This window comes from Oryctolagus cuniculus, chromosome 4, assembly GCF_051225735.1.
Source record: "Oryctolagus cuniculus isolate XC-2025 breed Fujian yellow rabbit chromosome 4, ASM5122573v1, whole genome shotgun sequence".
NCBI lineage: Eukaryota > Metazoa > Chordata > Mammalia > Lagomorpha > Leporidae > Oryctolagus > Oryctolagus cuniculus.
The window spans coordinates 139,468,603-139,494,741 of NC_142870.1; the positions used below are offsets into that span (position 1 = coordinate 139,468,603).

General features: G+C 38.2%; 1 protein-coding gene across 8 annotated transcripts in view; it reads left to right on the forward strand.

Annotated features, from left to right (window-relative positions):
• The window catches only part of ATR (ATR checkpoint kinase), a 130,819-nt gene that overhangs the window by 98,680 nt on the left and 6,000 nt on the right, over nt 1–26,139 (forward strand). For 7 of the 8 annotated variants that reach the window (XR_016232748.1, XM_051859026.3, XM_089331101.1 and 4 more), the window contains 10 exons: nt 4,165–4,307; nt 12,262–12,359; nt 12,830–13,062; nt 13,941–14,075; nt 17,267–17,467; nt 18,429–18,572; nt 19,380–19,530; nt 22,715–22,871; nt 22,984–23,137; nt 24,528–24,679. Coding sequence is in view for 6 of the 8 variants with exons in the window: in XM_051859026.3 (XP_051714986.3) it covers nt 4,165–4,307; nt 12,262–12,359; nt 12,830–13,062; nt 13,941–14,075; nt 17,267–17,467; nt 18,429–18,572; nt 19,380–19,530; nt 22,715–22,871; nt 22,984–23,137; nt 24,528–24,679 (1,568 nt within the window). In the remaining 2 variants the exon portion in view is untranslated. The remainder of the gene's footprint in view (nt 1–4,164; nt 4,308–12,261; nt 12,360–12,829; nt 13,063–13,940; nt 14,076–17,266; nt 17,468–18,428; nt 18,573–19,379; nt 19,531–22,714; nt 22,872–22,983; nt 23,138–24,527; nt 24,680–26,139) is intronic. The other variant, XR_007924529.3, reaches the window with a different exon arrangement.

A 26,139-nucleotide genomic window follows, 5' to 3' on the forward strand; every position in this document is an offset into this window, starting at 1 on the left:
AAGAAAGAATAGCAATCTTTTTCAAATTCTCTTACAAAGAATAAGACAAAACACTTCTAAAATTGTTTAAATAATTCAGAATAACCTTCATCCCAAAACTAATAGCAATAGTCCAGGAAATGAAAATATAGTACACTTTGGTACATAGATTCAACAGTCTTAAACAGAGCATTTTTATTAAGCTTATTCCAATAACATAGGGTTGGTTCATCATATGAAAATCAATCAGTGGGGCCAGCGCTGTGGCACAGTGGGTTAATCCTCTGCCTGCAGTGCCGGCATCCCATATGGGCGCAAGTTCTAGTCCCGGCTGCTCCTCTTCCAATCCAGCTCCTCTTCCAATCCAGCTCTCTGCTATGGCCTGGGAAAGCAGTAGAAGTTAGCCCAAGTGCTTGGGCCCCTGCACCCGCATGAGAGACCTGGAAGAATCTCCAGGCTCCTGGCTTTGGATTGGCTGAGCTCTGGGTGTTGCAGCCATCTGGGAAGTGAACCAGTGGAAAGAAGACCTTTCTGTCTCTCACTCTCACCGTCTGTAACTCTACCTCTCAAATACATAAATAATCCTTTAAAAAACAATGGTGTTAGTAGGCATCCTAATTCATTCTTTTTTTTTTTTTTTTTTTTTTTTTTACAAGTCTGACCCTAATTCATTCTTGATCTCAAAGTTGTTGGGGCAGGTGCTGTGGTGCAGTGGATAAAGCTGCTACCTGTGGTGCTGGCATCCCATATGGGTGCCAGTTCGGGTCCAGCTGCTCTACTTCTAATCCAGCTCTCTGCTGTGGCCTGGGAAAGCAGTGGAAGATGGCCCTAGTCCTTGGGCCCCTGCACCCCACCCACATGGGAGACCCAGAGGAAGCTCTTGGCTCCTGGCTTCAGATTGGTGCAGCTCTGGTCGTTGTGGCCATTTGGGGAGTGAACCAGCAGATGGAAGACCTCTCTCTGCAACTCTGATTTTCAAATACATAAATAAATCTAAAAAAAAAAAAAAACAAAGTTGTCAACATTTTACTGTTAAGGATAAGAAGCTATAGGCTTTTTGCAGATACACTCTGTCTATTAAATGACTTTCTCTTCTATTTCAAATTTGTTAAGAATTTTAAATTATGAATGGATGTTAAGTTTTAACAAATGTTTTGCAGGATCTATTGAGATTATTATGTATCTCTTTAATTCTATGAATGTGGTAAACTACACTGATTTTTTTTAAGATTTTATCTTATTTGAAAGGTAAAGTTACAGACAGAGAGAGGGAGAAACAGAGAGAGGTCTTCCTTCCGTTGGTTCACTCCCCAAATGGCCACAATGGTCAGAGCTGAGCTGATCCAAAGTCAGGAGCCAGGAGCTTCTTCCAGGTCTCCCACATGGGTACAGGGGTCCAAGGACTTGTGCTATCTTCTACTGCTTTCCCAGGCCATAGCAGAGAGCTGGATTGCAAGAGGAGCAGCTGGGACTAGAACCAACGCCCATATGGGATGCTGATGCCACAAGTGGAAGATTAACCCACTGTGCTACAGTGCCAGCTCCATACCACCAATTTTATTAAATACTTACTGGAGATTGTAGCCAGTATAATAGGGAAGAAAAAGAAGTAAAAATTACAAGGATCAGGAAAAAAATAAAACATTAATTGCAGATAATAAGAATGTAGATATTGGAAAGTCAAAGAGTTATAGATATATTGTTAGAAATATTGAATGAATTTAACATAATTGCTTGACAATATAATACATAAAATTAAATTTTATTTCTGGGCAGGCGCCGCGGCTCACTAGGTTAATCCTCAGACTGCAGCGCCGGCACACCGGGTTCTAGTCCCAGTCGGGGCGCCGGATTCTGTCCCGGTTGCTCCTCTTCCAGGCCAGCTCTCTGCTGTGGCCCGGGAGTGCAGTGGAGGATGGCCCAGGTCCTTGGGCCCTGCACCCGTATGGGAGACCAGGAGAAGCACCTGGCTGCTGGCTTCGGATCAGCGCGGTGCGCCGCCCGCAGCGCGCCGCCTGCAGCGGCCATTGGAGGGTGAACCAATGGCAAAGGAAGACCTTTCTCTCTGTCTCTCTCTCTCACTGTCCACTCTGCCTGTCAAAAAAAAAAAAAAAAAATTATTTCTATGTCTCAGCAATAAAATTATTTAAAAGATATGACAAGTAACTGATACTTAAACAGCTGAATGACTTTGTGAAGAAAGAAAAAATCTTTTTCCCTACTTAAGCTATGGACAAGATTTATTCCAAAGTGAGCTGTAGACCAAAGCTGAAAAGCTAAAATTAAACTTCCAGGGCCGGCGCCGCGGCTCACTAGGCTAATCCTCCGCCTAGCGGCGCCGGCACACCGGGTTCTAGTCCCGGTCGGGGCGCCGGATTCTGTCCCGGTTGCCCCTCTTCCAGGCCAGCTCTCTGCTGTGGCCAGGGAGTGCAGTGGAGGATGGCCCAGGTGCTTGGGCCCTGCACCCCATGGGAGACCAGGAAAAGCACCTGGCTCCTGGCTCCTGGCTCCTGCCATCGGATCAGCGCGGTGCGCCGGCCGCAGCGCGCCGGCCGCGGCGGCCATTGGAGGGTGAACCAACGGCAAAAGGAAGACCTTTCTCTCTGTCTCTCTCTCTCTATCCACTCTGCCTGTCAAAAAAAAAAAAAAAAAAAAAAAAAAAAAGAAAAAAAAAAAATTAAACTTCCAGATTAAAAAAATGAAGAAAATATTTACAACCTTAGAGTAGGCAGGGTTTCTTAAGGAAAAAAAGCATTAATCTTAAAAGGAAAGTTAATAAATTAATTAACATCGGTGTTAAAACCTACTGTAGAAAAGATATTGTTAAGAAAATGGAATGGGAAGCCATAGAGTGGGAGAAAATACTTAGAATATATATCTGACAGAGGACTTGTACCCAAATTATAAAGAACTTGTAAATAATAATTATAAAGTAAGAATTCAATTTAAAGATCTGTCAGTCTTTACAGTAATAGACTTGATGAAGAATACATACAAATTGCTAAAAAGTATGAAAATATGTTTAATATAATTAGTCATCAGAAAGATGCAAATTAAACCACAATGAGATAGCATTTCACAAGTTAAAATCTAAAAGACTAGCCGGCGCCGCAGCTCAATAGGCTAATCCTCCGCCTTGCGGCGCCAGCACACCGGGTTCTAGTCCTGGTCAGGGCGCCGGATTCTGTCCCAGTTGCCCCTCTTCCAGGCCAGCTCTCTGCTATGGCCAGGGAGTGCAGTGGAGGATGGCCCAAGTGCTTGGGCCCTGCACCCCATGGGAGACCAGGAGAAGCACCTGGCTCCTGGCTTCGGATCAGCGCGGTGCGCCAGCCGCGGCGGCCATTGGAGAGTGAACCAATGGCAAAAGGAAGACCTTTCTCTCTGTTTCTCTCTCTCTCTCTCACTGTCCACTCTGCCTGTTAAAAAAAAAAAAAATCTAAAAGACTAACACTGCCTATTGTGATTATGTGAATATATAAAAATGTTAACATACACCTACAATATGACCTAGCCATGCTAGTCTTAGATGTTTATCCAAGAGGAATAATTATACATGTCCACAAAAAGACTTGCATATAAATGTTTAAAGGAGCTTTATTAATAAAGACTGGAATTAACCCAGGTGACCATCCACAGCAGAATGGATATACTGTGATTCAGTCGAATACTGGACTACTGTTCCACAATAACAAGAAATTAACTACTGCTATATGTAACTCCGTATAAGTTAATGTTATAGACTTGTTGAATAAATGGAGAACATAACAATATATATTTGTATGCTTTCATTTCTATCAAAATTAAAATAGGTAAAATATTGTTTATTTATAGAAATTATATCCATAGTTGCCTTGGTAGTGGGTAGCAAAGATGGTGCTCACAGAAACTCTTGGGGGAGTTGAAAGTATTATCTTGATTGGAATGGTGGTTCTATGTATATGTATGTATATATATGTATGTGTGTGTGTGTGTGTGTGTGTATGAACATATTAGCCAGTGGGCATCCTACTACCTAGCCAACTAGCCATCCTGATTCCTTACCCAAATTCAAGAGCAAGTCTGCTTTTGTACTTCCTAGATGAGGATTTCACACTTTTGATCCATAATCATCTGTTGAGTATTCATGATTACTTCCCAGTACAGTGTGAGATTTTATTAGGTGAAAATCTGTGTTCTCTTTTATAGGATGTGACCATGATACTGCCAGAGTGGGAGGATGCGCATTTCTACCTTGCCAAGTACTATGACAAATTGATGCCTATGGTCACAGACAACAAAATGGAAAAGCAGGGTGATCTTATCCGGTATATAGTCCTTCATTTTGGAAAGTGAGTGTGAAAACCACATGTTTGCAGCTTAAATATGTCGGTATGACTGTTAATATTGAACTGCTATCATATTACTCTTAGCATATTCAGGATATTTTCTGTTTTACTGCTGATTCAACTTGTCACCTTAGATGAGATATAAATTTGTCTTTACACAACTTGTCTTCACTTTTAAAAGTATATTTTATGATGGGAAAAGCAATATATACATACTTTTTAAAAGTTCAACAGTACTGATACACAATGAAAATTAAGTGTTTTTTTTTCATTCCAGACCCTCTTCCTCTGAATCCCCATCCACAGAATTTCAGATCTTAAACCTGGTATATTTAATGGTTACATTTAATTGCAATGGCATGTTTCTTTCCAGTTCATTATAAAAAAAATAGTATATATAAAAATGGTATTTACATTAACCTATATAAAGAGCTTCTTAAAGTAGATAATAGGTGTAAATGATTAATTTGTAGCTCAAATAATGTATTGCCTCATGGCTACTTTTTATATTTTCACAAATTAAAATTTTTTTAAAATTTATTTTGGAATCAGAGGCAGAGAAAGAGCAAAAGAGAGACACAGACAGACACCCATTCACTGTTTCACTCACCAGATACCTGCAATGGTAGGGCTGGGCCAGGGCCAAAGCCAGGACCCAGAAATGTACTCCAGACTCTCACGGGAGACAGGAACTCAATTACTTAAGCCACAACTGCTGCCTCCCAAGGTCAGCATTGGGGAGAAGCTGGAGTAAATACCTAGAGCCAGGAACGGAAAGCAGGCACTCCAAGGTTGAAAGCAGACACCTGAATTGCTAGGCTAACTGCCTGTTCCTGTTTTCACAAATTATTATTTCTTAAAAATAATGATGATATTTCATATATTCCACTTACTGTATTAATGTATGGTATGCTGAAGTGTATCTGGTTTAAAAACCATAAGCCTATTAAAATGACCTATTATCACATATTGTGACTTCTCAAGTGTATTTTAGAAATTAAAGCACTATCTGTCCATCCATCAGTGGTGTTAGAATAACTAGATTTATTGGCTGGCCTTGTAACATAATGGATAAAGCTGCCACTTTCTTTCCTCCCTACCCCCCTCCTTCCCTTCCCCTGCCCCTTCTGTCTCTTTAACTCTGCCTTTCAAATAAATAAATCTTTTAAAAGAAAAAAAGAATAACAAGATTTAGCCAAGTTGTTTTTCCCAAAATGAAGTTCAAGTTTTATAAAATCCAAGCCTTATTTTATTTATTAATGACTATTAATCGCTTGTTATTGAGAGAAAATTCCTGTACTACTGGCATTTTGGGAGAGAATCATAAGCAAGGGAAATAGTAAGTGCTGTGTTTTTCTTTCTAAAATGACCAATGAATTTCTGTCATTTTTTATTTTGAGTCTTGTGCCTTAGTGTAAGATTTATTTAATGTGTTTATTCTAAAACAAGTATCTATTTAAAGTTCTTTATATGTATAAATCTATTAGTTATAGGGTGAGATTTATAGCAGTATATTTCCAGAAAATAAGACTTTTATGATTAGAATGTATTTCTGTCCATATTAGTTAAATAAAATATTTGCATACTTAAAGAAGTAAAACTTAGCTATAAAGCTGTGTTTATCCCCTGACAGATTGAATAGCTGTCTCACTACTGATTCAGTTTTACTTTTTACTCTTGAGAAGGTACAGTCCTATAACAGAGAAAAGTCTTAAGTATTTAAAACATTTAAGTAATGTTTCTTTATAGAATGTGTTATCAAATGTTAAAGAAATGGTATAAATTCAGAAATAGCTTTCTGGTATTCTGCAAGATACCAAAAGTGAACTAAAAAAGTCATGGACTTTGGTCAAATTTGAAGTAAAAACTCAAGGTACTAGCTTCATGATTTTAAGTTCTATCTTGGGGGCCAGATACAATATGCCCGATACTGTGGAGTAGTGGGTTAAGCTGCTGCTTGTGACACCAGCATCCCATATGGGCACTGGTTTGTGTCTCAGCTACTCCACTTCCAAACCAGCTCCCTGATAATGTGTATGATAAAGCAACAGATGGCCCAAGTGCTTGGACCCCTGCTACCCATGCGGGAAACCCGAAGAAGCTCCTGGCTCCTGGCTTCGGCCTTGCTCAGCCCTGGCTATTGAGGCCATCTGAGGAATGAACCAGTAGATCGAACATCTCTGTGTCTCTTGATCTCTCTGTCTCTCCGTCTCTGTCTCTCTCTGTAACTCTGCCTTTCAAATAAACAAATCTTAAAATTAAGATAAAAATAAAGGTTTATTTCTTAGCACTAATTTGCTACAGAATCTGGTAGGCATCCTGAAGAGGTATATTGGTGAACTGAATCCAACAGCTTCTTATTCACCATGATAAGTGGAGTTTATCCCAGGGTTGCAGGAAGGGCTCAAAATCCGCAAATCTGTAAATTTGATACCCACATTATTAGAGGACAAAAGCCATGTGATTATCTCAGTAGCTATATAGAAAAATCATTTGACAAAATTCAACATCCTTTCTTTTTTTTTAAAAAAAAAGATTCATTTATTTATTTGAAAGTCAGAGTTACACAGAGAGAGGAGAGGCAGAGAGAGAGAGAGAGGTCTTCCATCAGTTGGTTCACTCCCCAGTTGGCCGCAACGGCCGAAGTTGCGCCGATCCGAAGCCAGGAGCCTCCTCCGGGTTTCCCACGTGGGTACAGGGGCCCAAGGACTTGGGCCATCTTCTACTGCTTTCCCAGGCCACAGCAGAGAGCTGGATCAGAAGAGGAGCAGCCAGGTCTCGAACTGGCACTCATATGGGATGCCGACACTTCAGGCCAGGGTGTTAACCCACTGTGCCACAGCGCCAGCCCCTCAACATCCTTTTATAATAAAAACTCTCAAAACAGAGATAGAGTGTTCCTCAATACAATAAAAACCATATATAGCAAACCCATAGCTAATAGCCTATGCAATATTGATAAGTTCAAAGCTCCTCTAAGATTAATAGTAAGGCTAGGGTGCCCACTTTCTCCATTTCTGTTCAATATAGTACTAGAAGCACAATCCTGAGCAATTAGGCAAGAAAACAAAGTAAAAGACTTCCAAACTGAAAAAGAGTTAAGCTGTCCCTGTTCACAGATGATACGATTTTTTTTTTTTTTTTTTGACAGGCAGGGTGGACAGTGAAAGAGAGAGAGAGAAAGAAAGGTCTTCCTTTTGCTGTTGGTTCACCCTCCAATGGCCGCCATGGCTGGCGCGCTGCGGCTGGCGCACCGTGCTGATCCGAAGGCAGGAGCCAGGTGCTTTCCTGGTCTCCCATGGGGTGCAGGGCCCAAGCACTTGGGCCATCCTCCACTGCACTCCCTGGCCACAGCAGAGAGCTGGCCTGGAAGAGGGGCAACCGGGACAGAATCCAGCACCCCGACCAGGACTAGAACCTGGTGTGCCGGCACCGCAAGGTGGAGGATTAGGCTATTGAGCCGCGGCGCCAGCAGATGATATGATCTTATACATTGAAGAACCTTTACCAAAAAATTGTTAGAACTAATAAATGATTTCAGTAAAGTTGCAGAGTATAAAATCAGCATATACTATAAACTGTCCAAAAAAGACATCAAGAAAAACCATCCCATTTATAATACCAAAGAAGTAAAATAGTTATGAATAAATTTACCCAAGAAGATGAAAGAATAAAGACTGTAAGCTATAAAGACAGTGATCAATAAACTTAAAGATACAAATAGAGGCCGGCGCCGCGGCTCACTAGGCTAATCCTCCGCCTTGCGGCGCCGGCACACCGGGTTCTAGTCCTGGTCGGGGCGCCAGATTCTGTCCTGGTTGCCCCTCTTCCAGGCCAGCTCTCTGCTGTGGCCAGGGAGTGCAGTGGAGGATGGCCCAAGTGCTTGGGCCCTGCACCCCATGAGAGACCAGGATAAGTACCTGGCTCCTGCCATCGGATCAGCGTGGTGCGCCGGTCATTGGAGGGTGAACCAATGGCAAAAGGAAGACCTTTCTCTGTCTCTCTCTCTCACTGTCCACTCTGCCTGTCAAAAAAAAAAAAAAGATACAAATAGAACAATAATCTATGATATGGAAGAATTAATGTGTTCAAGTATCTATACTACCCAAAGCAATCTATAAACTCAGTGCAATTCCTATCAAAATTCCAATGGATTTTCCTACAGAAATAGAAACAAAAATCATAAAATTCATATGAAACCACAAAAGATCCTGGATAACCAAAGCACTCTTGAGCAAAAAGGGCATTAACTGGAGGTGTCATACTACCTCACTTCAAATATACTGCAAAGCTCTAGTAATCAAAACAGCATAGAAACACACAGTAGACCAATGGAACAGAATAGAGAGTCCAGAAATAAACTCACGTTTATGGTCCATTGATTTCAGCAAAGGTACTAAGAATGTATAGTGAGTCAGGACACTCCTCAATAAATGGTATTGGAATAACTGGATATCTATGTGCATAAGAATGAAGTTGAAGCCTTATCTTATACCATACAAAAACCAACTCAAAATGTATGAAAGACTTAAGCTACAAGAAACATTTTTAGTCTATCTTTATACCAGCAGCCCTAATGTACCTCTGGTTATTGCTGTTTGCCTTGAAGTGAATTAAGGTGATATTTTCCATTTTGCCCATCTCTAATTAAGGAGTGCACATCCTGCTGCTGGCAAAACTGATACACCATTATCTATTGCAATAGCCTCATTCTTGATTGATGATGTGTCTTCTGTCACTTCTGGCTTGAAAAAAACTGTCTCTTACTACTTTGTTCTGATCAGAGAGAAACTTCTAGGAAGGATGGTTACAGGGAGCAAGAGACAGAAATATAAAGGAAAAATGTACATTAGACACTGAATATGAGTTAACATGTCACTATTTTGAAACGTTTCATCTTGTTCTTCTTCCTTCAAATTTCTTCTAGAATCAGCCTGATCATGTTGGCCAGCATTTTAGAGCATAATTCTATCTTATAAATATAGGTATTTTTCATCTCCAACGTGAGTCCATTCCTAAAAGAAAATAAAACCTTATAAATAATAAGACTGTATCTTAGATAAAATTGAATTGAATTATATGATACTCTAAAGTGATGTTGCAAGGAACAATACAGATATTTGGAATTGATCTTTAAATGAAAAACTAAAATATATTAGGTGTGATGAGTCTCAGTTAAAAAAAAAAAAAAACTATTAGAGGGGGCCAGTGCTGAAGCGAAGAGGGTTAATGCCCTGGCCTGAAGCACCAGCATCCCATACGGGCACCAGTTCGAGACCCGGCTGCTCCACTTCCAATGCAGGTCTCTGCTATGGCCCAAGTCCCTGGGCCCCTGCACCCACGTGGGAGACTCAGAGGAGGCTCCTGGCTCCTGGATGCAGATCGGCGCAGCTCTGGCCGTTGCGGCCAACTGGGGAATGAACCAATGGATGAAAGACCTCTCTCTCACTCTCTGCCTATCCTCTCTCTGTGTAACTCTAACTTTTAAATAAATAAATAAATCTTAAAAAAAAAAAAAACTATTAGAAAACATAGGGGGAAGCATCCATGTCGGTCTGGGTAATGATATTTTGGGTCTGAATTAAAAAGCCCAGACAACAAAAGCTAAAATAGACAAACAGTATTAACATCACAGCAAAAAGCTTCTGCATACTTGAGGAAACATTGAACAGAGTAAAGAATAACCTATGGAATCAGGGAAAATATTTGTAAATCATACATATGAATAGGGGTTTATAGCCAAAATATGTAGAGAACTCTAACAAGAAAACAAATAACCCATTTGAAAAATGGGTTTATGAATAGATATTACTGAAAAGTAGACATCAAATATTCTACACAGGTATGTGAAAAAATACTCCACATATTAACCATCAGAGATATTTAAAGTAAAACCACATGAGATACCACATCACATATATTAGAATGGCTATTATGGGCCGGCGCCGCGGCTCACTAGGCTAATCCTCCGCCTTGCGGCGCCGGCACACTGGGTTCTAGTCCCGGTCGGGGTTCCAGATTCTGTCCCGTTTGCCCCTCTTCCAGGCCAGCTCTCTGCTGTGGCCAGGGAGTGCAGTGGAGGATGACCCAAGTGCTTGGGCCCTGCACCCCATGGGAGACCAGGAGAAGCACCTGGCTCCTGCCATTGGATCAGCGCGGTCCGCCGGCCGCAGCGCGCTGGCCGCGGCGGCCATTGGAGGGTGAACCAACGGCAAAAGAAGACCTTTCTCTCTGTCTCTCTCTCTCACTGTCCACTCTGCCTATCAAAAAAATAAAATAAAAAAAATAAAAAAAGAATGTCTATTATGAAAAAAAATTGTCATTATAAAAATATTTTAAAAATATAATATTGTATACCTTAAAAATAATAAAACCTGTCTGCTGTCCTGATTTCTGATTAAATCTTGACAAAATAAGGAGGGAAAAATCCCCTTTCTCTTAACAGCTATGTGTGTGTCATAAAACTGTCCCTCTGGGTCTCAAAAAGATATCTGTACATTTTATATCAACATTATCAATGTAGCTAACAGCTGGAAGCAACCCAAGTGTCTATCAAGAGATAAGTGGAGTATTAATCAGCCTTAAAAGGGAAGGAATTCCTGGCACATGTCATAAAACATGGATGAACCTTGAAGATATGTTAAGTGAAATAAGCCAGTCAAAAAAAAGATAGATATTGTGTGATTCCATTTAAATGAGGTACCTAGAGTTGTCAGATTCACAGAGACAGAAAGCAGAATGATGCTTTTCGGGGGCTATACCGAGAAGGGAGTGAGCAAAGTTCCTCCAGCTCAAAAAGATCTGAAAGTTCTGAAGATGCATGGTAGTAATGGTTGCACAGCTGTGACTGTACAATGATGTCAGTGTTCAGCTGAGCATACACTTAAAAAAAGATGGTAAATTTTCTGGTATGTATATTTTACTTAAAATATCCATGGCTCAAAAAGTTTTCAAGGAGAGGAGATTACTATGTGGATTTATTGAGAAACAAGTTTGAGTGATGTATTCACATGGTGAGGGACTTGATAAAATGTATATAGTGGTAATCAGTGAGAAACAAAAACATGGAAAATTGGCCGGCGCCGTGGCTCAATAGGCTAATCCTCCACCTTGCGGCGCCGGCACACCGGGTTCTAGTCCCGGTCGGGGCGCCGGATTCTGTCCCGGTTGCCCCTCTTCCAGGCCAGCTCTCTGCTATGGCCAGGGAGTGCAGTGGAGGATGGCCCAGGTGCTTGGGCCCTGCACCCCATGGGAGACCAGGAGAAGCACCTGGATCCTGGCTCCTGCCATCGGATCAGCGCGGTGCGCCGGCTGCAGCGGCGGCCATTGGAGGGTGAACCAACGGCAAGGGAAGACCTTTCTCTCTCTGTCTCTCTCACTGTCCACTCTGCCTGTCAAAAAAAAAAAAAAAAAAAAAAAAGAATTATAAAAAAAAAAAAAAAAAGAAAAGAAAAGAAAAAAAAAAAAACATGGAAAATTACAAAGGAACAAGATTATGAATATTTGAATCCCAGACAGACATTCATGTAGTCTTAATCTACAGGTAGCTGATTTCTGGTTTTAATAAGGGGAAGAATATGATAAACCCATAATTTCAGTAGTATTAGCCTTGAAATTATTCAAAGGTACAAACATGGAATTGGAGTAACTAGGTACAATAATTTCACAGAAATGACCTAGATTTATGGTCATAGAATGTAAATGAAGGCACAGATCCTAAGAACAATTTGAAAAAAGTATTGATTAAAAACTCTATCAGAACTTGGATGATTTTTGTTATAGGAAGTACAGAGCTAAGTAAGGAATATGGTAAGAAAAAAGGAAGAAATAGTGATATACCACAATTTTTGTCAGAAGGCTGTATATATCCGATGTGATAGTTAACTCTTTAAATTTTAATACATATAACATAAAAGTGAGCACTACGCTAATAATATTTTTGTCTGTACAATTGCAGATCTCTACAGTATGGAAATCAATTCATATATCAGTCAATGCCACGAATGTTGACATTATGGCTTGATTATGGTGCGAAGGCATATGAATGGGAAAAAGGTATAACTTCATGTAAAAATTATAAGGGACACTGAAGAATTATTACTCTGGTATAAATTCAGATTTGGCTTGACAACCTAGTTTACTAAAATAAGAATGAATTTGATAAAATGTTATACAAGTATGAGCAAGAAACTAAATATGAAAAAGAAGAGAAAGTCAAATTCATAACTTTTTAAATATTTGCAATTCAGGGTCTGCAAGTGAAAATATATTCATTTATTGATGAATTGAACATACTGAAAAGTATTTGGTTAAATCAAATAATTTACCCTAAAATTTACAGTGCATAATGAAAATGAATGGCCCTTAAGTTTTTCAGAGTTTTTTACACTCTTAGAGTATTGTCCAACTGGCAAATTATCTAGCTTTGAGCATGGGAATAATATATGTAAAAGCTTTAAAAAATTTTATTTTCTTCTGTGAAATAAATGGATATACTGTTTTTTTAAACTTATTTTTTCCCCCAGCTGGCCGCTCGGATCGTGTACAAATGAGAAATGATTTAAGTAAAATAAACAGCGTTATCACAGAACACACAGATTATCTAGCTCCCTATCAATTTTTGACTGCTTTTTCACAATTGATCTCTCGGATTTGCCATTCTCATGATGAAGTTTTTGTTGTCTTAATGGAAATAATAGCCAAGGTATTTCTGGCCTACCCTCAACAAGCAATGTGGATGATGACTGCTGTGTCAAAGGTACTGTATTAATCACCCTACTATCTTTTATCATTTTATATGGCAGTGGTTATTTAATGTTAATATTTAATTATTTAATATTATTTATATTTAGTATTTAATTATTATTTAATGCTAATAAAATTCCGGGTTTCTATATTAGATGCTGTATGCTTTTTTAAGAAGAGAAAAATTATAGCATTATATCTCATTTCAATGTTTGGAGATATTTACCATACAAATGAAAGGATTATAATGTTTTAAGATTTCAGCATGTGTTTTCTTTATGATGTCCAGTAAACTGTTAGTGCTTGGTGTAAGATGCTAACATATTTTTTTCTAAATATTTTTGTTTAAACCAAACTATATTATTAATGGGAATTTATAAGTTAGCCAATATGTTTTAGAAGTAAGTATTGTTAATAAGTAACAAAATACACAGAATTGATAAAACAAAAATTAAAATTCATGCCTTCTATTCATTAATATTTGATGCAATTATTATGATTTAACATTGGAATTGAATTACAGTAATGTGCAAGTTCATGTTTTTCACTTGATTGTTCCCATCTTATAAAGAATTCTTTGAAGACACATTTATGAAGTTCTAAATAGCTTTCTTTAGTTTATTTAAGTATTTGTTTGATCATTTTGTTTACTTCAGTTATTGTCATTTCAAGTTATTGATTATTTCTTCAGGGTAGTTCCCAAGAAGGAATTTACCAGGTCATAGAAGAAGAACATTTTTATGGCTTTTTATAATATTATAAGTTGATTTCTAGGAGATTTGTACCAGTCTAAACTCTCATCATGAATGCTTTTTGATTTTTTTGTCAATCAAATGTTTTGTTACTTTTTGAAACTTTTATAAAATTTCATTTATTTCTTTTTTATAACAGTCTTCATATCCTATGCGTGTGAACAGATGCAAAGAAATCCTAAATAAGGCTATCCTAATGAAAAAGTCCTTAGAAAAGTTTGTTGGAGATGCAACTCGCCTCACAGATAAGCTTCTAGAATTGTGCAATAAACCGGTACTATGATAAATCTTATTGCCTGTAAAATCCAAGTTATTGTTTTATAAAATCCAAGTTTATAGTTTTATAAAATACATATAAAATCATCCCTTGGTGTCCATGGAGGAATAGTTCTACGACCCCTGAGTATACCAAAATCTGCAGATGCTTAAATCCCTTATATAAAATGGCATGGTATACTTTAAATCATCTCTAGGTTATTTATAATATATTAATATGGTATAACTGCTATGTAAACAGTTGTTTGTATGTATTGTTCATGGAATTACAACAAAAAAAGTGTACCTGTTCAGTATAGATCTAAGTTTTTTGTGTGAATATTTTTGATACACAGTTTTTTGTACCCACAGATGTATACACACAGATATGGAGAGCCAACTGTATACAATTTGAGCTGGTTTTCTTTTCCTTTTTTAAGAAGTTATTTTAATTTACTTACTTATTTTCATTTTAGTTAAAAGAGAACTTCCATCCCCTGCTTTAGTCAAAATGCCCACAACAGCCAGGGTAAAACTAGGAGCCCAGAACTCAATCTTGGTCTTTCGTATGTGTGGCAAGGTCCCAGTTACTTGAGCCACTATTTCTGCTTCCTAAAGTGCTCATTAGCAGGAAGCTGGCATCAGAAGTGAAGCTGAGACTATAACCCAGGCACTCCAATATGGGATGCAGTTGTCTCAAGCAGCAATTTAACTGCTGTGCCAAATGCTTGCCCCTCTCTTCATTTGATTAATTAAATTAAAATTCTAAGATACATGGTATATACTTATATCAAAATTTACCAAATTATATACATTTTATATGTATTATTTATTTTAAAAAGCTGCTTTTAAAATTTCTTATTGTCCCTCTTCTAAATTTTTTTCTACATTTTTAAAAATTCTTAATGTGAATTTTCTGGGAGCAGATTAACTATATTGTTCAGAAAGTTTTAAGTAGAGAATATGAAATAAGTCATGCAAACATTATTATACAAAGTAGTAAATCTTATTTAAAGTAGTCTCTATGATTGGAGAATACTTCAAAAACTCATATACATTAACCTACATGAGTACTAGGAAAGCAGATTAGGATTTGATTGTCATTCTTTTAGTTTCTATTTCAGTGCTTAGGGCATTGTGCTAAGGGGGCTGGTGGTGCGGCATAATGGGTAAAGCTGCTTTCTGCGAGGATGACATCACATATGGGTACCGGTACATGTACTATAGTTTGCTCCACTTCCAATCCATCTTCATGCTAATGGCCTGGGAAAAGCAGCAGAATATGGCCCATGGGTCTGGGCCCCTGCCACTCACTTCGGAGACCCAGATGAAGTTCTTGATTCCTGATTTCTGCCTGGCATCTGGGTAGTGAATCAGCAGATGGAAGATCTTTAAAAACAACAGCACATGCTAAGATGATTCAGACATATTCTGCTTTGAGATGCTCGTAGTCTTATCTGGAACTTAACAGATGGTTATCATCTAGAATATTAAATACTTCTTTCAGTAGACTTGTGACTAAAGTAGGAATATGTTTAGAGGAATGACCCACTATTCTTCCTGAAGAATTGGAGATAAAATTCTAAAGAATGTGTTAGAAAAATAAAAGTGGGAGATGGGGGTGGTTTAAGGAGAGGGAGAAAGAGAGCAAGATTCTTTATAAGCTAATTTCAGTTGACAATATTCAGTTCATTAGCTATTAACTATTTGTACATGAAAAGATATAATCGGGGCCGGCATTGTGGTGTAGTAGGTAAAGCTGCTGCCTACAGCGCTGGCATCCCATATGGGCACCGGTTAGAATCCTGGCTGCTCCACTTCCTATCCAGCTCTCTGCTATGTCTGGGAAAGCAGTAGAAGATGGCCCATGTCCTTGGGCCCTTGAACCTATGTGGGAGACCTAGACTAAGCTCCTGACTCCTGGCTTTGGATCCGCACAGCTCCAGCTGTTGTGGCCATCTAGGAAGTGAACCAGTGGATGGAAGACCTCTCTCTCTTTCTCTCTGCCTTTGCCTTTCTGTAATTCTCTGCCTTTCAAATAAATATTTTTAAAAATAAATAAATCAAAGATATAATAAACATATTTCTCACCTTCCCTTCATAAATAAACATCTCAGAGGGTAATCCAGCTCTGGTCCCTGACTCCAGCTTCTTCCTAATGCAGACTCCGGAAGGCAGCAGCTATGGCTTAAATAAGTAAGTTCCTACCACCCCTGTTGGAGACTGGATTGAGTTCATGGATCCTGGCTTTGGCCCAGTATTAGCTATTGCAGATGTTTGGGGAGTGAACTAGTGGATGAGAACTCACTCTGTCTGTTTCTCAAATAAATAAAATTAAAAACAGAAAAATATTATGAAGGTGGCCAATATTTATTAAACACTGATAGTGTTCCAAGTGCATTACATGTGCAAGTTTCCACTTCTTTAACTGAAATATTTCTGATAAGCTACACTTAGGAATTCAGAATTTTTCCCAATTCTTAAAGGTGCATATACTTTCATATCACCACTGAGAATAATCTGCTACAGTATCCCATAATCAAATACGTAACTGTTGCTATAATAAGGTATATTAATCTTTATACTGAATGAGAAGTTCAGGTATCATGTTTCTGCCAAATGAGATTTGGTACCAAAAACAACCAGTTTAAATTACAGAGCCCTTTGTATTTTCTAATGTCTAGTAACAGATTATAGACCTCTGTTATTGCCTTTAGTCACTAAACAGTCCTGTTATGTAGGTTCAATTTTTTTTTCTTTTTTTTTCATTTTGTTTTAAAGGCCGAGAGACAGAGACAGATACCTATAAAAGCCATGGCTGGACCAGGCCAAAGTCAGGAGCCCAGAACTCATTTGGCCAAAGCCAAGATCCAGAAGCTTTATCTGGGTTTCCCATGCAAGTAGCAGGTGCCCAAAAATTTGGACCATCCTCCAATGTTTTTCCCAGTTTGTTAGCAGGGAGCTGGACCAGAAGTGGTGCAGCCAGGAAACAGTCCGGCACCCATATGGGATGCCAGCGTCACAAGCAGCAGCTTTACCTGCTATGCCACATTGCTAGCCCCATGAGACACTTTTTAAAAATAGTTAGAAAACTACAGATTGCTGAGCTGTTTAATTAAGATATTGTAAAAGTGAAATTTTTGTTGTGGTTGAAGTTGTGTTCTATATTTCAGCATAAACAGAAATTTAACATACTACTTTTTTTTCCAGGTTGATGGAAATAATTCCACATTAAGCATGAGCACACATTTTAAAATGATTAAAAAGCTGGTACAAGAAGCAACATTTAGTGAAATCCTCATTCCTTTGCAGTCAGTCATGATACCTACTCTTCCATCCGTTTTGGGTGCCCATGCTAACCACGAGCCATTTCCTGGGCACTGGGCCTATATTTCAGGCTTTGATGATATGGTAAATTTCCATTTTGTGTGACTATAATTATGATTTTAAAATTCAGTTAAGTTTAAAACTTCTTGTTAAACTAAAACGTATTTCAGAACCTAAGTGAATTGTATTTACTAAAAAAAAATAACTGGGAATACAGAAAAATATAGTTATCTTTACTGATAGCATAAAATTCAGTGATTAAAAATCTCATGTTCAGCATAACATTTTGATGTTTCAGATGTTCTTCATTTTAATATGACCATAATATTTTTTTCTTTCACAATTTGATTGTGAAATGCAAGTTTTATTTATTTGGTTTTTGGAGTAAAGCAAAGTTCAGCTAGTTAGAGTTTGATTTGTTTGTAAAACATATAGGATCATTTTAAAGAAATAGTACTGCAGTATTTAAATAAATACTTTTTAAATTCTATATTTGTCTCAATATTTCTAAGACTCAAAACATTTATTAACTTCTTTCAGAGACAGTTTACAAAACAGTGTGATGAAATCATTCTTTTTACTTATAGTCAGTATTCGGAAAGGGTGGTTTTTAACTTAAACAGTATTATTTACTTATTTACTCATCTCATTAGGTAGACTAAATTTTGGAGAAGTTTCTTTTCTCAAAAATCAAATTACCACTAAACATAGTCTCAGGCTCTGAAGAAAGGTCTCCAAAAGATATTTCAAAGAAGTCTCTTAAACATATGACTTCTGTGAAGGAGACTGCCTAAATTTGAATATGTAAGAACTGGCAATGTTGAATAAGTAATCTTTTTACTTCATACCATTCTTGATGGGTAAAAATGTGTCTCTCTTAATAGGCAATCATCATCAAGATAAATTACTAAAATACAAATTTAATACACAATATAGGTTGTTATATTCTCTTTTTTATCATGTTAAGTAACTCAGTATTTGTAATATGCAGACATTTAAACCAAGACTTTTAGTCTTAATTTATATAAAAGTCTTCATCTTTTAGGTGGAAGTTCTTCCTTCTCTTCAGAAACCAAAGAAGATCTCTTTAAAAGGGTCAGATGGAAAATTCTACATAATGATGTGTAAACCAAAAGATGACCTCAGAAAGGACTGTAGACTAATGGAATTCAATTCTTTGATTAATAAGGTTTGGCGATAATATGCTTTTATTTTAGAATTACCATGATTACTATCAATGTGATATAAGCTTTTCAGTATGCAAATAGATCATTCTTAAAGAGAAAAAATAAAATGCATTTTTCTTTTTTACTTTTTTATTGTATTCATATGACATAACATACAAATTTACCATTTTTAAATATATTTTGGTAACATTAAGTACCTTGACATCATACATACAACCATCATCACCACCATCCATCTTCAGAGCTCTTTTCGTCTTCCAAAATTGAAACTCAATATTGATTCAAAAATAATTCCTCCTTGCCCTCCCCACAAGGCTCTCTCTAGCTACCACTTGTCTCCAGGAATTTAACCATCCTAGGCACTTCGGATAAGTGGAATTATACACTTGTCCTTTTTGCCTGCTTTATTTCACTTGACATCCTGTCTTCAAGAACCATCTACTTTGTGTAGCATGTGTTAGGACTTCCTTCCTTTTAAAGTTGAATATAGAATTCCATTGTATGAATATGTCACATTTTGCTAATCCGTGTATCCATTGATAGACTTTTGATTGCTTCTACTTTTTGGTTGTTGTGAACAATGCTGCTGTAAACATGGCTCCTGGCTTCCTCTGGCCCACTCCTGGCTGTTCTGAGCATTTGGAAAGTGGACCAGTGGTGGAAGATACCTTTCTCTGCTTTTTAAATACCTGAAATAATTAATTAACTAATTAATGTTTAAATGATGAACAATACTTAGATATATTTAACATGACATTGAGAAATTATGAGTTGTATTCTGTTTTTAAATTTACATTTTTTTTAAATAGTGCTTAAGAAAAGATGCAGAATCTCGTAGAAGAGAACTTCATATCCGAACCTATGCCGTTATTCCACTGAATGATGAATGTGGAATTATTGAATGGGTGAACAACACTGCTGGCTTGAGACCTATTCTGACCAAATTATATAAGGAAAGGGGTACTAAAAATTCTTATGATATAAATATATGTATATAATAGCTTACCAATGCAACATGGATATAATTGTTTTTTAATGTATGTCATTCTGTATTTTCTTGCCCTAATTCATAATGAAATTTCTACATTCTACATACAGAAGCACTTAAGTGTTTTCCTTCCTTGTGTTTCAGTTATTTCCTTATTTTCATCCCAAAGGGATTTGAAGGTAGCTTACAAAAATACATATGCAAATTTATTTTTCACGGACACTGGCTAGGAATTATCAAACTGTTTTATGTGTATACTAGCCTTCAGAAAATAAGTAAATATATTGTGGGTTCTGAGAGCTGGTTTTCTCACTATCAGATAAAGAAAAGAAATCAGGTGTTAGATTGAAAATAAGGGCCGGCGCCGCAGCTCACTAGGCTAATCCTCCGCCTTGCGGCGCTGGCACACCGGGTTCTAGTCCCGGTCGGGGTGCCAGATTCTGTCCCGGTTGCCCCTCTTCCAGGCCAGCTCTCTGCTGTGGCCAGGGAGTGCAGTGGAGGATGGCCCAAGTGCTTGGGTCCTGCACCTGCAGGGGAGACCAGGATAAGTACCTGGCTCCTGCCTTCGGATCAGCGCGGTGCGCCGGCCGCAGCGCGCCGGCCGCGGCGGCCATTGGAGGGTGAACCAACGGTAAAGGAAGACCTTTCTGTCTGTCTCTCACTGTCCACTCTGCCTGTCAAAAAAAATAAGAGCCCACTGTCCAAAACTGGGGTAATTTGAGGAACAAAATACTGATAGTAATCAATTGTACAAAATACTGATAGTAATCAATTGTAAACCATGGAATAAAACATATAGACAAGAGTGCGTACTGATGTAACAGATGGTTGAGTGAACGAGTAAATAAGGAAGTAGGAACAGTTCATCCTTACAATAGAATTGCAATTTATAAATGGAGGTGGAATGATAGGAATAGAAATTCATCAACTAGCAAACACCACAGTAATATTTGTTGTGGGCAACAGTCAGTAAATGCAAAATTAATAGGCAGAAATATTATAAGAAACAGGTTATTTGTAGTCTCAAATTATCTCCCCATAAGATACTTACTAATTATAAAGGGGAAATGTAAGTTAACAGTAGAGAAACAAAAAGATCATTGGGCAGAACTTTTAAAATATATCAAAGTATGGGGCCAGCTGGCTAAAGCCCCAGCCTGCAGCACTGGCATCCCATCTGGGCGCCAGTTCGAGCCCAGGCTGATCCACTTCTGATCCAGCTCCCTGCTAATGCGCCTGGGAAAGCAGCAGTGGATGGCCCAAGTAGTAGTGGATGTACCCATGTGAGAGACCGGGAAGAAGCTCCTGGCTTCTGGCTTCGAATCATTTCAGTTCTGGCCATTGTGGTCATTTGGGGAGTGAACCAGCTGATGGAAGCTTGCCTTCTCTCTCCCTGCTTCTGCCTCTCTGTAACTCTGTCTTTAAAATATATTAAATGAATCTTTTAAAAATATATATATCAAATTAATGAAAGTCTGAAGTTTTTCCAATTTGATAACATTAAGGAGATATGATATCTGAATGTAATGTGGACTCCTAATTTGGTTCCTGGCCCTCTGGCCCAGCAAAAGAGTACTAATGGGGCAATTGGTGAAATTTCAATGTAGTCTGAAGGTTAATTAATAATGTAGTAATAGTAGGGATTTCCTGTTTCAATAATTATACTATAGTTATGAAAGATATGAACATTAAGGGAAGTTGAGTGAAGAATAATATATGAGCTCTTTGTATCATTTATGCAAATGATACCTTAGCTTATAGATGTGTCATACTACTCTGCCTCTGTGATCACATGTCTCTATTTCTGTTTTCTCTTCTTATAAGACACCAGTCATTGGGTTATTAAATTGGGGTGTATTTTAGTGATTTTGTCTTAATCTGATTGCATCTACAAAGATCCTACTTTTAAATAAGGTCACATTCTCAGAAACCAAGGGTTAGGATATATTTTTTGATAGACACAATTCAATCCACATAGTAAGTAATATTGATAAAATACTTTATTATGAATATTATGGTAAATCCATTATATAAATTATTAACAAGCATAATTCTTTTCTATTTTATGGACAGTGCCACAGAAGTTAAGTAACTTGCCCCAGTTCAATGACTAGCACTCTTATATTGCAGAACCAAAACTCAAACACAATCAAGTCGTATTTCAGAGAACATGCTGTTGACTATTTTACTTATGAGGATGAAATTTATATAAGTTTTGGTTATTGCTATTGGATTTTTAAAAAATAGTTTCCGCTGGCGCCGCGGCTCACTAGGCTAATCCTCTGCCTTGCAGCACCGGCACACCGGGTTCTAGTCCCGGTCGGGGCGCCGGATTCTGTCCCGGTTGCCCCTCTTCCAGGCCATCTCTCTGCTGTGGCCAGGGAAGTGCAGTGGAGGATGGCCCAAGTGCTTGGGCCCTGCACCCCATGGGAGACCAGGAGAAGCACCTGGCTCCTGGCTCCTGCCATCGGATCAGCACGATGTGCCGGCCGCGGCGGCCACTGGAGGGTGAACCAACGGCAAAGGAAGACCTTTCTCTCTGTCTCTCTCTCTCACTGTCCACTCTGCCTGTAAAAAAAAAAAAAAAAAGTTTCCAACTTATGAACTAGTTCGAGTTATACAAGCTTGTTCATAAAACTAGCTTCTCCAGATGATTTGGATTCTTCTAGAGTAGCTTAAGAATCAGTTACACTATGAATGTTATGGGATAGGGATAGCTTTCACATAAAATAGATGATTTCAGGGTTCCAGTGTGGTTTATTAGTATGGTTCAGTTTGGACCTATACTACATCCTGATAAAAGAGAGATTAGTATAATTTTCGTATGGGCTGCAGCATTTTCACAATTCCAGGGGCACCTTCTATTGGAATTCTTTCCGAGTCTTATATTCTGGAATTATTTGGTTCTATAACATTGGTTTTAGTTGATATTAATGTTTATCAATAAGGGGCACCACTTTGGATAAGTATTAAAATAATTTATATATAGTATCACATAATAATATATGGATAAGTGAAAATTTTCCATTTATTCTTGTTTTTGAATAGCAGTTTAAATAAAAGTATACACTTCCTGTTTGATCTTAAGAACAAAAAAAAATTTGTCTCTTTTCTCATTTGGTGTATATGATTAATGGAAATCACTCTACCTTGCAGGAATGTATATGACAGGAAAGGAACTTCGCCAGTGTATGCTACCAAAGGCAGCAGCTTTGTCTGAAAAACTCAAAATATTCCAAGAATTTCTACTACCTAGACATCCTCCTGTTTTCCATGAGTGGTTTCTGAGAACATTCCCTGATCCGACATCATGGTAAGTTTCTACGAAGTAATACATTGTTATGGTTAAATGTTTATTTTTTTATTTTAGATTTATATTGTTTAATATGGCATAAGGATATTTAATAGCTTTTTTTTTTTTTTAGGTACAGTAGCAGATCAGCATACTGCCGTTCTACTGCTGTAATGTCAATGGTTGGTTATATCCTGGGACTTGGAGACCGTCATGGTGAAAACATTCTCTTTGATTCTTTGACGGGTGAATGTGTACATGTGGATTTCAACTGTCTTTTTAATAAGGTATGTGATATGACATACTCTAGTTAATTGTAGGTTAATTGTCCTCCAGTGTCCTTTCCTTAAAAATTATTCTTCCTAGACAAATATATATTGGTAGCAAATATATTCACAGTTGTATCAAATTCAGAGTTTGTTGACTAGCTTTAAAACAATGGACCCCATAGTCAAGCAGCTTGAGATGGAGAGAACCTAGAAGAGTTATACAGTAGAACTAGATAGAACCAGAACTGAACTTGAAGTCCAAAAACACAGAAGCAAGTTCTGACTCATGTAGTAATTTCATGAACATGAACAGATAAGTTCATTTTACTGGGGCTCAGTTTTAAGAGAAACAGAAAAATGTAATATGATGGTTTCCAAATTTGGCAGCTAGATAATTCTAAATATTAAAAGTGCTCAAGAGTTTAAAAAAAGATACCGAGGAAATTCAGATTCTGTAGGTTCAGAGTGGGCCTGGGAATAAATTGAGGCAATTGGACTCATCTCCAAAGCTTTCTACAGTCTTCCAATGTTGAGATTCTAAACAGCAGTTTGGTAGGTGAGCCCATTATTTTGTTCATCTCCATCTTTGGTTGCTTTGTGCTATCGCAGGAAACCAAGAATGGTCATAGGACCAACTAAGAACAAATCAGAGATAAACAACTGGTTTAGATTAAATCATACAAGAGAGGAATTTAGGTAATTGGAGAGAGGAAAAGCAGGTTAAAGAATAGCAGAAAATGAACACCTGGTTGACATTATTCAAGAAGGTCATTAGGAAGTTAATGAGACTGCTGAATGCATAACATTTCTCTATAATAGTATTCATTATACTAAATTCACTGAGTTCATCCATGTTCTAGATTTTATCCAATATCAACCTGTAGTTTTAGTTCCCAAAAAGCAAAGGCAGTTCATTTGGCTCTTTCATGACATAGCCTCTAATATGCTTACATACATAAATTTTTAAAAAGATTTATTTATTTATTTGAAAAGCAGAGATAGAAAAGGAGAGACAGAAAGGGAGAGCACACTTCCATCCATTGCTTCACTCCCCAAAATGGCCGCAACAGTGGGGCTGGCCAGGCCAAAGTCAGGAGCCTGGAACTCCAACTATGTCTCCCACGTGGGTGGCAGGGGCCCAAGCACTTGAGTCATCCTCTGTTGCCTTCCCAGGCACATTTACAGGGAGCTGGATTGGAAGTGGAGCAGTTCGGACTCAAACCAGTGCACATGTGGGATGCCGACATTGGAGATGGTGGCTTAACATGCTGTGCTACAATGCTGGCCCCACAAATATTTTGAGAGTACTCTTGCTCTTACTAAAGCAGTATAGACATGAAGCTCTAAAATATTTGAGTAAGAATTTTAAAATTCTAACATATTTATTATAAAATTCATTGTTTTTAAGGGAGAAACTTTTGAAGTTCCTGAAATTGTGCCATTTCGCCTTACTCATAACATGGTTTATGGAATGGGTCCTATGGGTACAGAGGGTCTTTTTCGAAGAGCATGTGAAGTTACACTAAGGCTGATGCGAGACCAGAGAGAACCTTTAATGAGGTAATCATTACACTTTCTAAGTAACAACAGTAATCATGAATGTAATATTTGGTCCCTAAGTATGATTTCTTAATATAGAAACCGCTTTGCATTGACTGAAATGAGTTTTTTAAAATTTATTTACTTTTTAAGATTTTTTGGAAGGCAGAGTGACAGAAAGAGTAAAAGAAAGGGGGGGGGGATCTCTTCCATCCACTGGTACATTCCCGAGATGGCCACAATGCCTAGGGCTGGGCCAGAGTCAAGCCAGGAGCCAGAAGCCTCAACTGGTCTCCCACATGGGTGGTAGGGGCTCAGACATTTGGGCCATCTTCCAGTGCTTTCCCAGCCATTTAGCAGAGAAATGGATCAGAAGTGGAGTACCTGGGACATGATCCAGTGCCCCCAGTGCCAGCTTCCTCTAATGCATACCTTGGGAGGCAGCACATGATATCTCAAGTGATGGGGTCCCTTCCACCCACTTGGGAGATTGAGTACCTAGCTCCCAGCTTTGGCCTGACCCAGCTCCAGCTATTGGAGGCATCTGGGGAGTGAATCAGTGGATGGGAGCTTTCTCTTGCTGTGACTGTGTTTCTCTTTGCTTCTCAAATAAATAAATAATTCTTAATGGTGCTGGGACAACTGAATATGTATGTGCAAGAGAGCAAGAGAAAGAAGATGGAGCCCTATCCTACACTATATATACAAAGTAACTGAAAATTGATGAAAGGTCAAAATAGGGAGGCTGCTGTTATGGTACAGCAGGTTAGCCTCTCTGTGTTCCTACGTGAGCACCTGTTCAAGTTCCAGATACTCTGCTTCCAGTCTAGCATCCTGCTGATGTGCCTGGGAAAGCAGCAGAAGATGGCCCAAGTGCTCGGGCCCTTGCCACCCACATGGGAGACCCAGATGGAGTTCTAAGCTCCTAGCCTTAGCTCTGCCTAACTCTGGCCATTGTAGCCAAATATTTAGAGAGTGAACCAGTGGACAGAAGGTCACTCCCTATGTCTCTCCCTCTCTCTCTGTAACTCTGCCTTTCAAAGATATAAATAAATCATTCTCTCAAAAAAAAAAAAGATCAAAATAGAAGAGATAGAACTATAAAATATAGAAACCAAATGCTTGCCCCCAGCACCATTTTTTGAAAGGATCATTTTCCTCTGTTTAATCATCTTTACATTTTTGTTGAGTTGGCCAATAGATTTTCAACAATTCTATTCCAGTGATCTATGTGTTTAACTTTATGCTAACTACATACAGTGTTGAGTACTGTGGCTTTGTAGTAAGTTTTGCAATCAAGGAGGTGTGCGGGTCTCAACTCCATTCTTTCAAGATCGTTTGGCTATGGTGTTCCCTTGCATTTCCTTATGAATTTTAAGATCAGCTTGTCAGTTTCTATAGAAAAATCAGCCTGGATTTTTATTAGAAAGGCCCTGAATTTATAAATCAATTGGGAAGGTACTGCCATCCTACCAATATCC